This window comes from Eleutherodactylus coqui, chromosome 12 (genome assembly GCF_035609145.1).
Source record: "Eleutherodactylus coqui strain aEleCoq1 chromosome 12, aEleCoq1.hap1, whole genome shotgun sequence".
In the NCBI taxonomy this organism is placed as follows: Eukaryota; Metazoa; Chordata; class Amphibia; order Anura; family Eleutherodactylidae; genus Eleutherodactylus; species Eleutherodactylus coqui.
Genome location: NC_089848.1, coordinates 111485020 through 111499647, shown reverse-complemented (window position 1 = coordinate 111499647; position 14628 = coordinate 111485020). Strand labels below are relative to the sequence as shown.

The 14628-nt window shown below is 45.1% G+C and overlaps 1 protein-coding gene across 3 annotated transcripts in view; it reads right to left on the bottom strand.

The window, feature by feature from the left end:
- Window positions 1–13324: 13324 nt before the first annotated feature.
- Window positions 13325–14628, bottom strand: part of MKX (mohawk homeobox) — a 121719-nt gene continuing 120415 nt past the window's right edge. For 2 of the 3 annotated variants that reach the window (XM_066584807.1, XM_066584808.1), the window contains exon 7: window positions 13325–14135. In XM_066584807.1, the coding sequence (XP_066440904.1) occupies window positions 13946–14135 (190 nt within the window). In that variant the 3' untranslated portion in view covers window positions 13325–13945. The remainder of the gene's footprint in view (window positions 14136–14628) is intronic. The other variant, XM_066584809.1, reaches the window with a different exon arrangement.

Below are 14628 nucleotides of genomic sequence, written 5' to 3'. Positions count from 1 at the left end.
CCTGCACTGCAAAAAAAAACGCTAAAAACTGAGGCAAAATGCAAATTTTGCATCCCAAAAAACGCAATAAAAGTGATCAAAAAAAATGTATGTACCCCACAATGGTACCAATAAAAACTACAGCTTGTCTCGCAAAAAATAAGCCCTCACAGAGCTCCATCCATGGAAAAATAAAAACGCTATTGGACTTTGAATGCAGTGATTTTAGAAAAAAATAATAATTTCTAGAGATGAGCGAACGTACTCGTCCGAGCTTGATATTCGTGCGAATATTAGGGTGTTCGGGATGCTCATTACTCGTAACGAGTAGCACGCGGTGTTCCGGTTACTTTCAGTTTCCTCTCTGAGACGTTAGCGCGCTTTTCTGGCCAATTGAAAGACAGGGAAGGCATTACAACTTCCCCCTGTGACGTTCAAGCCCTATACCACCCCCCTGCAGTGAGTGGCTGGGGAGATCAGATGTCACCCGAGTATAAAAGTCGGCCCCTCCCGCGGTTCGCCACAGATGTCTTGTGAGTTAGCTGAGGGAAAGTGCTGTTCTATTGGAGTTGCTGTAGGGAGAGTGTTTGTAGTGAGTGTAGGCTTCAAGAACCCCAACGGTCCTTCTTAGGGCCACATCTACCTGTGTGCAGGCTGCTGTTAGCAGTGGAGAAATTTTTTTTTCTTCTCAAAATCCGCAGTGCAGAGCATTGCACCCGGTATTAGGGACAGAAGTGGTGCTTAGGCAGGGAGAGTGTTAGGAGTGAGTGTAGCCTTCAAGAACCTCAACGGTCCTTTCTAGGGCCACATTTAACTGTGTGGAGTACTGTGCTGGCTGCTGTTAGCTGTGTTGCTTTTTTTTTTTTTTTTCTCAAAATCGGCGGTGCAGAGCATTGCACCCTCCATTGATACTACAGGCACAGAATTGTGTAGGCAGGGCCACAACACAGTTATTAGTCATTGAATATCCGCAGTGGGCCTATCCTTTTAAACAAAAGGCAAAAAAGTATATTTGCCCTGCCTCTGTCAGTCCTAAGGGCTCTGGGTACGTGTGTGCTGCGTGGAGAACGTAAAAAAATCAGACGCAACCAGCTACGGTTGAGTGCAGCCTTGCGCCAATTTCTTTCCTGCCTGGGAAATACCTGCTCTGCCACAGTTAATAACTCTGCAACAGTAAAGTTCTGTGACACTTTTGCAGGGCCGCAACACAGTTATATTAGTCAGTGAATAGACGCAGTGGGCCTATCCTTTTAAACAAAAGGCAAAAAAGTATATTTGCCCTGCCTCTGTCAGTCCTAAGGGCTCTGGGTACGTGTGTGCTGCGTGGAGAACGTAAAAAAATCAGACGCAACCAGCTACGTTTTACTGCAGGCTTGCGCCAATTTCTTTCCTGCCTGGGAAATACCTGCTCTGCCACAGTTAATAACTCTGCAACAGTAAAGTTCTGTGACACTTTTGCAGGGCCGCAACACAGTTATTAAACTTATTATTCATTCACTAGAGGCAGTGGGCCTTTCCTTTTTAAAAAAAGTAAAAATAAATTATATTTGGCCTGCAGGCTTGCGCCAATTTCTTTCCTGCCTGTGAAATCAAATCACTGCTAATACAGCATGCTGAGGGGTAGGGGTAGGCCTAGAGGACGTGGACGCGGCCGAGGACGCGGAGGGCCAAGTGAGGGTGTGGGCACAGGCCGAGCCAGTGCGGTGTCCAGGGGTACAGGCAGGGCCAGACCGAATAATCCACCAACTGTTTCCCAAAGCGCCCCCTCGTGCCATGCCACCCTGCACAGGTCAAGGTGCTCTACGGTGTGGCAGTTTTTCACAGAGACGCCTGACGACCGACGAACTGTGGTGTGCAACCTCTGTCGCGCCAAGATCAGCTGGGGAGGCACCACCAACAGCATGCGCAGGCATATGATGGCCAAGCACCCCACAAGGTGGGACGATGCCCGTTCACCGCCTCCGGTTTGCACCACTGCCTCTCCCCCTGTGCCCCAACCTGCCACTGAGATCCAACCCCTCTCTGAGGACACAGGCACTACCGTCTCCTGGCCTGCACCCACACCATCACCTCCGCTGTCCTCGGCCCCATCCAGCAATGTCTCTCAGCGTAGCGTCCAGACGTCGCTAGTGCCACAGTTTGAGCGCAAGCGCAAGTACGACGCCACGCACCCGCACGCTCAAGCGTTAACCGTGCACATTGCAAAATTGATCAGCCTAGAGATGCTGCCGTATAGGCTTGTGGAAACGGAGGCTTTCAAAAGCATGATGGCGGCGGCTGCCCCACGCTACTCGGTTCCCAGTCGCCACTACTTTTCCCGATGTGCCGTCCCAGGCCTGCACGACCACGTCTCCCGCAACATTGTACGCGCCCTCACCAACGCGGTTACTGCCAAGGTCCACTTAACAACGGACACGTGGACAAGCACAGGCGGGCAGGGCCACTATATCTCCCTGACGGCACATTGGGTGAATTTAGTGGAGGCTGGGACAGAGTCAGAGCCTGGGACCGCTCACGTCCTACCCACCCCCAGAATTGCGGGCCACAGCTCGGTGGTGGTATCTGCGGCGGTGTATGCTTCCTCCACTAAAGCACCTTCCTCCTCCTCCTCCTCCAACGCAACCTCTGTCTCGCAATCAAGATGTGTCAGCAGCACGTCGCCAACAGTCGGTGTCACGCCGCGTGGCAGCACAGCGGTGGGCAAGCGTCAGCAGGCCGTGCTGAAACTACTCAGCTTAGGAGATAAGAGGCACACGGCCCACGAACTGCTGCAGGGTCTGACAGAGCAGACCGACCACTGGCTTGCGCCGCTGAGCCTCCAACCGGGCATGGTCGTGTGTGACAACGGCCGTAAGCTGGTGGCGGCTCTGCAGCTCGGCAGCCTCATGCACGTGCCATGCCTGGCCCATGTCTTTAATTTGGTGGTTCAGCGCTTTCTGAAAAGCTACCCCCACTTGTCAGAGCTGCTCGGAAAGGTGCGCCGGCTCTGCGCACATTTCCGCAAATCCCACACGCACGCTGCCACCCTGCGGACACTGCAACATAGGTTTAATCTGCCAGTGCACCGACTGCTGTGCGACGTGCCCACACAGTGGAACTCTACGCTCCACATGTTGGCCAGACTCTATCAGCAGCGTAGAGCTATAGTGGAATACCAACTCCAACATGGGCGGCGCAGTGGGAGTCAGCCTTCTCAATTATTTACAGAAGAGTGGCCCTGGTTGGCAGCCATCTGCCAGGTCCTTGGAAAATTTGAGGAGTCTACCCAGGTGGTGAGCGGCGATGCTGCAATCATTAGCGTCACCATTCCTCTGCTATGCATCTTGAGAAGTTCCCTGCAAAGCATAAAGGCAGACGCTTTGCGCTCGGAAACAGAGCCGGGGGAAGACAGTATGTCGCTGGATAGTCAGAGCACCCTCCTGTCTATATCTCAGCGCGGTGAGGAGGAGGAGGAGGAGGAAGAAGATGAGGAGGAGGGGGAAGAGACATCTTGGCCCACTGCTGACGGTACCCATGCTGCTTGTCTGTCATCCTTTCAGCTTGTACGGCCTGAGGAGGAGGAAGAGGAGGAGGAGGAGGATCCTGAAAGTGATCTTCCTAGTGAAGACAGCCATGTGTTGCGTACAGGTACCCTGGCACACATGGCTGACTTCATGTTAGGATGCCTTTCTCGTGACCCTCGCGTTACACGCATTCTGGCCACTACGGATTACTGGGTGTACACACTGCTCGACCCACGGTATAAGGAGAGCCTTTGCACTCTCATTCCCGAAGAGGAAAGGGGTTCGAGAATGATGCTATACCACAGGGCACTGGTGGACAAACTGATGGTAAACTTCCCATCCGACAGCGCTAGTGGCAGAAGGCGCATTTCCGCGGCCCAGGTAGCAGGGGAGGCGCAGAGATCAGGCAGCATGTACAGCGCAGGCAGGGGAACATTCTCCAAGGCCTTTGCCAGCTTTATGGCTCCCCAGCAAGACTGTGTCACCGCTCCCCAGTCAAGGCTGAGTCGGCGGGAGCACTGTAAAAGGATGGTGAGGGAGTACGTAGCCGATCGCACGACCGTCCTCCGTGACGCCTCTGCCACCTACAACTACTGGGTGTCGAAGCTGGACACGTGGCCTGAACTCGCGCTGTATGCCCTGGAGGTGCTTGCTTGTCCTGCGGCTAGCGTCTTGTCAGAGAGTGTGTTTAGTGTGGCTGGGGGAATCATCACGGATAAGCGTACCCACCTGTCAACCGACAGTGCCGACAGGCTAACACTCATCAAGATGAGCAAAGCCTGGATTTCCCCAGACTTCTCTTCTCCACCAGCGGACAGCAGCGATACCTAAGCAATACGTAGGCTGCACCCGCGGATGGAAGCTACGTTCTCTCTCACCATCCAAAACGGGGACATTTCTGCTTCATCAATCTGTGTCTAATATTCCTCCTCCTCCTCCTGCTCCTCCTCCTGAAACCTCACGTAATCACGCCGAACGGGCAATTTTTCTTAGGCCCACAAGGCTCACTCATATAATTTTTCTAAACAATTTTTATATGTTTCAATGCTCTTAAAAGCGTTGAAACTTTAACGTCAACCAATTTTTCGTTAAACTGGGCTGCCTCCAGGCCTAGTTACCACTTAAGCCACATTAACCAAAGCGATTAATGGGTTTCACCTGCCCTCTTGGTTGGCCATGGCCAATTTTTCTGATGTACATTAGTACTGTTGATACAGCAATTTTTGTGGGCCCTCGCCTACAGTGTAATCAAATCAATTTTTAGCCCACCTGCATTACAGCTGATGTTACATCCGCTGTGTTGTGCAATGCAATGGAATATTTTTGTGTATCGCCGGTGGGTTCCAGGGAGCCACCCATGCTGTAGGTGCACACGGAGTGTAACCTACATGTGTCCACTTGTAAAGAACCCCAGTCTGACTGGGGCATGCAGTGTGGGCCGAAGCCCACCTGTATTACGCACGACATTACTACCTCAGCTGTGTTGGGCAATGCAATGGGATATTTCTATGTACCCCCGGTGGCTTCCTGGCACCCACCCATGCTGTGGGTCCACAGGGAATTATAAATGCATCTGTTTCCACTTGTAAAGAACCCCAGTCTGACTGGGGCATGCAGTGTGGGCCGAACCCCACCTGCATTAAGCACGACATTACTACCTCAGCTGTGTTGGGCAATGCAATGGGATATTTTTGTGTATCGCCGGTGGGTTCCAGGGAGCCACCCATGCTGTCGGTCGACAGGGACTTCACAATAGGGAGTTGTACCTGCCTGTGTCTATGAATTAAAAAGCCCGGTCTGACTGGGGCATGCAGAGACACCTTGACAGAATGAATAGTGTGTGGCACATAGGTTCCCCATTGCTATGCCCACGTGTGCAGCTCCTGATGGCGGTGGCACAGGATTATATTTCTCATTGCTTCTGTACAGCATTGTGGGCTATCGCCCCGCCCCTTTTAAAGAGGGTCGCTGCCTAGCCGTGCCAACCTCTGCAGTGTGTGCCTGCGGTTCCTCCTCATGGCAGACGCACTTATAAATAGACATGAGTGTGGCGTGGCATGAGGGCAGCTGAAGGCTGCGCAGGGACACTTTGGTGTGCGCTGTGGGGGGGAGGGGGGCGGTTGGGCAGCATGTAACCCAGGAGAAGTGGCAGCGGAGTGTCATGCAGGCTGTGATTGTGCTTTGTTGGAGGTAGTGTGGTGCTTAGCAAAGGTATGCCATGCTAATGAGGGCTTTTCAGAAGTAAAAGTTTTTGGGAGGGGGGGGGCCCACTCTTGCCGCTATTGTGGCTTAATAGTGGGACCTGTGAACTTTAGATGCAGCCCAACATGTAGCCCCTCGCCTGCCCTATCCGTTGCTGTGTCGTTCCCATCACTTTCTTGAATTGCCCAGATTTTCACACAAGGAAACCTTAGCGAGCATCGGCGAAATACAAAAATGCTCGGGTCGCCCATTGACTTCAATGGGGTTCGTTACTCGAAACGAACCCTCGAACATCGCGAAAAGTTCGTCCCGAGTAACGAGCACCCGAGCATTTTGGTGCTCACTCATCTCTAATAATTTTCAAAAAAAGGGCTTTTATTGTGGAAAAACCTAAAAAAAAAATTACAATTTTGTTATCTTTGTAACCGTACCGACCCGCAGAAAAAAATGTAGTGTGTCATTTATGCTGCATAATTAACGCTCTAAAAAAAAATCCCAAAAATCTATGACAGAATTGATGCGTTTTCTCTCCCTGCGATCATAAAAAAAATAATAAAAGTTTGGCAATCTAGTCTATGTACCCAAAAATGGTACCAATAAAAACTACAGTTCGCCACGCAAAAAAACAAGGTCTTATACGGTGGACGGAAAAATAAAAAAGTTATGGCTGTTGAAAAATGGAGATGAAAAAATACCAAAAATCATTGCGTCCTCAACGCCAAAATAGGCCGTGTCATTAAGGGGTTAATAGGCAGGCTGTTTAAAGCATAATTCAATATAATAGTACAGCATTATACTATATAAGTAATGAAACAATCGCAGGTTCAAGTCCCCTAAAGAAAAGAAGTGAAAAGAAGTAAAATAAAGATAAAAGAGGTTTTTTGAATTATTATAAGAATAAAAAAATATTAAAAGTTATTTAAAAACCCATTTCCATTTAAAATGTTTTAAAAAATCTAAAAATTGTCATTACTACGTCCATGAAACTCCAATCTATTAAAAAATCACATTATTAATCGTGCATGATCCGTCAGAAAAAAAATATGCAATTGCAGAATTGTATTTTTCGTGGTCACCGCGTCTCAAAGAAAAATTTGGATAAAAAGTTATCAAACCGTTGTATGTTCCCCAAGCTAACCCAAAGGTCCCGCCGCAAAAAGGAAAATGTAAAAAGTTATGGCGGTTAAAGGATGGCGACAGAAAGCAATTCTTTCTTTTTTTAAATGGTATTTTGTGTTTTTAAGCATTACTATATAAAATCCTATATAAATCTGTTATTAAACGCACTGAACACGGATTAAAAACGTGTCATTTTTACTGCACTATGCACGCTGTAGAAATACATCCCACCCCCACACACAAACACACACACAATAGTGGGGGGAGGTATTTGTCCCATCTAGAAGTTTTTAAAAGTCTTCTAATACATTTTGTGGTAGGTTAATTGGATGCCTAAAAAAGACTCTGCTGATCCATGCAAAAGCTTAAATCTTGTATTAACCCCAGCAAGTACTAAGGAAGAGGTTCCAATACCTCAAAACGTGTATACGTGCTGGTTTTAATAATGAAAAGAGATCTTTTTGGACTAATACACCTCTCTTATATTAATTTTATTTACGTAAAAAGGGTTAAAGGGTTGCGCCAATATCGCCCTCCAAAAGATATGTGTGTGTGTGTATATATATATATATATATATATACATATCACCCTCTTCTTGGTTTCCCCCTCCCTCCTCCACGTATTGTTCTGCACGTTTACCCACTAGGTATACCGTCAGCTTTGGTGGGCACCACCTTTGGTGTCTATACCTCTCCGTCTCGCAAGAGTGTATCACCATTGCCTTTCACACCAGGGTTGCTCCACCTTTTTTCCATCTACTCCATATTTCTAATACATTATATGGTATGTTAGTTGATACCCTTGTAAAACACAACTTGTCCTAGTATTGTCCTTGTTTAGGGCATTTTACATCCCAGCAATAATTGTTCCTTACACAGGAACGACCATTGCTCAGTGAATGGAGGCGGAGTTGGCCGGTGAACGTTCCGGCTCGCCCGCCTCTTCACAGTTATTAGGCAGTTGTTCATAGATGGACGACTGCCTGTTCAGACAGTCCGATCTGTCATTCAGTTTGCTGCGTACAGAAACTGAACAAGAAGCAAACAATTCTAATTCGCCGTTCAGTCGGTGCTGCATTTACACCGAACAATAGTAGTTCAGATCCTCGCTGTATACTGGAATCTGAATGATTTATTGGCCCGTGTAAAAGCACCCTTAGTCCAGGCATGTATCCATGTGCCTACAGAGTAGCATTGACTCTCATTGAACGCCATTCAAGATCTATTCTGGGGGGATCCAATTGTATAGAAACCAGATTGATCAGCATCCAAAATCCATAACAATAATTGACAATACCCCCAAGAAACCCAAACTGCGTAGCTACAAATCCAAAGCATCTGTCACAGCTTCTACAGATACGAACATTGCCAAAACTGATTATTGCCTTCAACATCAGCATTCAACCAACCAAGAGAATATTTCAAGATGTCCTCAGATCCATCACATGGGCCATTGTGGTTACTGACGCCCTATGAGTCACATCCACAGGATTAGAATATTTGTCAGACCTCAACATCCGTTTTCTAGGAAACAAAAGAAAATATTTCTATCGCAGTGATTGTACGAGGACTGAAATTTCATCTCCTGTGCCTACAGTTCAGGGGAGGAATGTGGCCTCTGTTATACACAGGAAGATTGCGTATAATTGTGGTAATCGTCTGGCACGGACTGGATTCTTACGAAGCCAATATGGATCAATATGAGAATCAGCTAACTGCGCTGGACAGAAAATGTGAATCCAGAATTATTTAGAAATGTGTTACCATTTAGCGTACCTACTTGGCTCCCGCCGGACTCCCGAGATTTACCTTGAACACTTTCCACAACCGCAATATCTAAACCTCATCTGATATCCCGCTGGATACATCGCGTTTCCATAGTCTACATTCAGACATAATGATTTTCATTGTTTCTTTTTCTCTCTTGACAAATGTAGCAATCACTGAATTCAATCATCTGTTATGGTTGGAGAACAGAATTTACCGTCACATAATACCTTAGAGCGGAATAACTTATCAGAGTACAAACAGTGGTTAAGTATTCAATGGTTTTTCTGGTGATCGGACTGAAGATGACACCAGAAAGGTTCCAGGAACGCATTAAGTTGATCAAGATGGACATGAAAAGGGTATTTAATAATGTACATGTCAAGTAGACGGATGTGGATCCGCCTTGCCGCACACCAGTTTGTGGTCTATCTGAGGCGGCAGCTACCGGGGAACCCTGATTTTTCCACTTAAGCCCTCTAAGCGGGATACCGGATTTGCTGTGGGGTCTCCAAGCCATAACACACACAGATAATCCGAATTGTGTGGCTGCTGACGCAGCATTGGGCTGAGCCGCGGTATCTGCAGGTCTGAACAGGAGTCTTGCAGGAATACAGAATGTGGTCAGGACTGGCGGGTGCAATAATGAGGTCCAGGCTGATTTCAGGGAGTCCTGAACACAGTGCTGATGCCAGGGAGCACAGACGTCAGAATGGTCAGGCAAAAGGTCAGAAGCAGAATGTACATAAACAGCGACTTTGTCACAAATTGCTAATGAAACCAAATTGTTTAGGCATCCTCCATGAGGGGATGATGCATAATATAGCAGGAATAACAGCTGATTGGTGTGGAACAGAATTAAGGAACACACGCTGGCCCTTTAAGAAAGTAGGCAGAAGCATGGGAGTGAGCAAAAGCAGAGGTTCGGTGTGACGTGGCAATGTCCGACCGTAATCTCAGAAGCATGTGAGCAGCGGTGATGACCTGTGGCAGGATATGGTCAGGCAATACACTATGTATCCAGCATGATGAGATAGATAAATGGAATTTTCCAGTGTGTGTGAGAGCACCGTTAAGCTGGATAGAAAACCCCTTTAATGCTGTTTTCTAAAAATATTTAATTTATTTTCTAGAAGACTAGAAGAGGCTTGTAAGATAATCGCCATTTTGAAGGCAGGAGATCTTCTTTAGATCTTCGCTGATGCAGAATGCTGAAGAGACATTCAAATACACTTGAAAGAACCAACGAAAAAACCATCAAGGCGTCTGCAAATCCAAATTTGGCAATTCACAGAAATTTCACAAAACATTTTCAGAATCATGTAAAACGCGTCGAGTCCTGATCCGCCTCGGTAAACAACTTGTTGGAAAGGATTCGTCTTATATGCCAGAATGATTTGATTCCTTGCAGAAAAGGCAAATAAACAGTGTAGATTTTTCTATCGAGTGCTTTGCGGCCATGTAGATTACGCTCACTAAGAATAAATCAAAATTAGTTCAGAAATTCGTAATTGAAAACATCAGGCTGACGGGGATTTTAATTGGAATTCATTAGCACATTTGAGTGTCCCCACCCGATAGTAGATCTACTGACCCAAACTCACATCATCATAGACTCCAATGACGCTGTGAGTTTCATGCCACATACAACCCATTTATCAGGCTAATAGACCTTTTGGCTCCACCTAAAAAAGGCTACAAAAAAAGGCTCTGCCTTATTCTTTTTTCCCCAGAAACAGCACCACTCTTGTCCGTGGGCTATGTCTTGTATTGCAGCTTAGCTTTACTTGAATGGAGCTGAACTACAATACCAGCGAGATGATGGAGACTGGCTATGTTTTTGGAATAAAAAGCAGACCCATTTTTTCTAATACCATACAATTTCCCACTTTTAGTTGGGTCAGAAAGGGCAAAGTGTTCCAAGATTTGCCCTCAGTAATGTCACTCAATACTAAACAAGATGGGTCACAAAACATTAGCTGTAGGATGCACTAACCTACAAGGTGTCAGCCATAGTTTGTGATGGGAACTGCACATTAGTGGACATGTCCGTTACGCCACTGCACACAAGTCGCCTGTGACGAAGCTCAATGCATTGGAGGGTCTACAATGATGCAAGGAGTGACGTCAATGGACAGTTGAGCAATGAAAGAACATTCTATGCTGTGACAAATCATGCTACTTTATCTTCACATCAGATGGATGTACCTGGATGTGGAGGTGCCTGATGAACGCCTTTTACCTGAGTGATTTGTGCTGACCGTTAAGTACAGTGGAGGTTCCATTATGGTCCGGTGATGTTTTATGTGGTTCGGTCTTAATCCATTGGTTCTACTGACAAGAACCCTGAACACGGAGGTGACCCTGACATTGTAGATAATAATGTGCTGCCCACAATGTGACAATACTCAGGGAATGTTCAGCAATACTTCCAACAAGACAAGGCACCTTGTCACACACCCAACGCTGTTTTATGTTGGTTTGAGAAAAAATATACTCCATGATTGGACTGGTCTGCAAAAAGTCCCACCTGAACATCTTTGGGATGGACTGGAACTTCGCGTCAGTTAATATGAACAGCGTCCATCTTCTTTGACTCCACTCCCTGTGAATGCTGTGTAGCACTAAAACCTGCTGATTTTAGATTCGGGAACATCTTTGCTAAACCATAACATGTACAGAGAAGTGTAGAAATGCAAACTACTGATTATTAAGATATGGTGGATCCAGGCCAGAGGCGTAATTTGAAGCTCCTGGGCCCCAATGCAAAACCTGTAACAGGGCCCCCAACTATAATGCTTTATTCATAGTACTGGGCTCCCTATATGGAGAAGAGAGACCTTATGGGCCCCCCAAGGCTCCTGGGCCTGGGTGCAACCGCATCCCCTGCATCCTCTATAGTTACGCCCCTGACCCAGGCTACTTGGAGTGTGCATGGGTGGCTAAAAACAGGGGGACTGGTAAGATCTGGGATAGTAGACTGTTAGTGAAGTCAATCCTGGCTGCTGAGCTTGGTGTTGGGTCATCTTCATAATACAATTGGAGGGTTGGACAATCATTATTAAAATGCATCAATGTACTTTCAACATAATAAAACAACTAAGACCAGTTTCAGATGAGCATATTACGGGTGCATTTATGAGTCCCTAATATGGACGGGTGTCCTGGCCTAACTATATGTCTACTAACCCAAACTTGGGTCAGTAGACCCACGGTTGGACTGGGACATTTGTCCGTATTATGCTCATCAACTTACCTTACTAGTAAATGTGGCTAGTGTTATAAATGATGAATTATATAAACATCCATTACTGATAGAAAGACTTACAATGATGCCCATGGAACAATGGAATAAGAAGGTGAGTCAAAAATTATCCGCACTCCAGTTACATTAAAATCTCTATTGGCTGTGCTGTCTTATCAACACTTTCCATTGTAGGTCACTGTTTTCCCAGTCACTGCCGTGCAGGTTTCAATGTGTTATGCCAGTTAATTTGTGAATATTATACAAGAAAAAATGGCATCCCCACTTATGATTTGCAAGAAAGAAGAGCAGCGTACAGTGATTTATTTTTTGAGGTCTGAGGGTATATCTAGTGCCGATATTTATCATAGACTTTGTGAGTTCAAAGTAAAAAGTAGATTCCACGCTCACAAGGTCCTGCATAAGTAAAGTAAAGTTCCAAGGAATTGGTATATACATATACCGTACTTTATTGTAACGCGTTTCGGCTGATGCCTTTATCAAGCAATACAATTACATATTTTAAAAAATTGCACCATATATATAGCACATAGTATACTCACTCACTAGACACCAATCTCATTAGCATGTGCACCATGGTAGTAATAAGTCAATTGACATAGACACGTGAACCACGTGATACATTGGAACGCTACTTGTGTTCCAATATTGGATTACATGGAACCAGCATAATTACCACCCATTCATAAAAACATATAGATGCATTGATCTCGGGTATAATCAGCATGTCAAGATCTTCTTATTCACTATAAAAGGAGATACTACTAGGTGTTCCATATATAACAGGACACCAAATTTAAACCATATATATAGAAACAAAAAAAAAGAAAAATCATAGACTTTGTGCACCGTATAAAGTGTTTTGTCGCAAAGAAGTGTGTTTGAATGAATAGAGAAGTTCAAGGAAGATTGCACAGGTTTCAGCCATGAAGAAGGTGCTAAAACATTATCAGGAAAAAGGTTCAACAATCAACAGTGCTCGTTACAGTGAGATGCTAACTGAAGAGCAGAAGCCCAAAGTTCAAGCAAAATGCGGAGGACTGCTATCTAAAGATGATGTGCTGTTAAATGACAAGGCACACCGCTGCCCATATAGTGGACACTCTCCAAAAACTTTGTTTTGAGGTGTTAAAGAATCCTCCCTATAGTTCTGATCTGGCCCGATCAGACTATCCCCTGTTTGGTCTCCTGAAAGAAGCCTTAAGAGGATGAAGATTCACATCTAATAAAGAAGTGAAGACCAGCAATGCATTCGTGGCGGCTCAGCCTAAAGCCTTTTTTAATGAAAGCTTGTTGATAGATGGACAAAGAATATTGAAAAGTAGGGAGATTATGTTGAAAAATAATGTATTTGTCTTTTCTGAAAGCTGAATAAAATAAATTATACAGCCCGAGTGCGGATAAAGGTTTTGACTCACCCTTGTACATTGACTGGATTGAGTGGATTTAACAAACATCTTCATAAAAACCATCAAAATGTATAAAATACTGAGTTTTATAAACTTTTCATTTTATTGCGAAATTTTTTGATTCATTATAAAAAATGACTTTTCAAATTTTGCCGATAGTCCTAACTCATGAACAAATCTTAACACTGGTAATTTACATTATCCGGCAGTACAAAACCAACAAGGCATATCCATAATTGCCAATCTGATGGAATGAAGGCATCATTTCTGTGTTTGGCAACATTAACCCATTTCAGTCCAGGTTACCTGAATACAAGAAGTCGAAGACTAAATACAAAAAAAAAATAACATTACGGCATTCATAATTTAAGGCATAAATATTTCATATCATGCCCACGTTCTAGCTTATTACTGAAAGGCAAGGCACATATGGTAAAAGCAAGGCAGACAGTTTTACTTATAAGCTGAGTACTTATGCTCCGTAGCATAAAATAAGTTAGTATTTTGGTTAAAAAAAAACAGAAGACATAAAAATTTACATGTCCCGTAGAACCCAGTGGGTAGAAGATCTTATGCGTGGAAGTCCAAGGCTGGTGGGACTAGTTTCAAAAAGTCTATGAAATGTTCTAAGGCAGAAACATGCTTGTGGTTGTGATCAGCAGTCCCGATTGCTCCATGGTTGGTAGGAAGCGGAGTCCCGTTCATTGATATTGCTGAATTAGTGGCACTTTAACTGTCTTAACTTCTGATATATGTGATGATTTCTGGATGATGCAGCTAGTGGTCCCCTGCAGTTTGTCTTTGCCTTGCGCCAAATTTGTTAAGGCCATGGCTGCGTTGATCTCCCTCCAGTAGGTCTCATCCTTGCTGGCCCCTTTTTTATTAACTGCACTAGATTAAGTGAAAGAAACACAATTGCATCAGTTTATCTATTTACAATGATCAATTAATCATTCAGGTAACTTCACATTATGGTCTTTGGAAAGTTTAGAGAGCAACCGAAAAGATGGTGTTTACATATGGTCAATGGTGATACGGTAGAAAACGGAAAAATTATACCACCAAAAATAAAAAAATTCTTATTGTAACCCTTGTGTGGTACCACAGAGTCTATCTGACCCCAGCCTAGTTCATAGCTGTCCAGCACTGTAAATCTGGTACGACACGAGAGTTAAAGGGGTTGTCACAACTTTTACTGTTGATGACCTATTCTCAACAACACCCCCCCGCCCCTATTAGAATGAATTTAAGTACGCTGTATTAACAAAAGTATTGGGCTACACATAGAAGGTGATGAAATTCGGTTTCATTCCCATTTTTCAATTCGGTGTGGGCCACCTCTGGCCTAAATGACTACATTAACCCTCCTAATCCGCTTTCCACT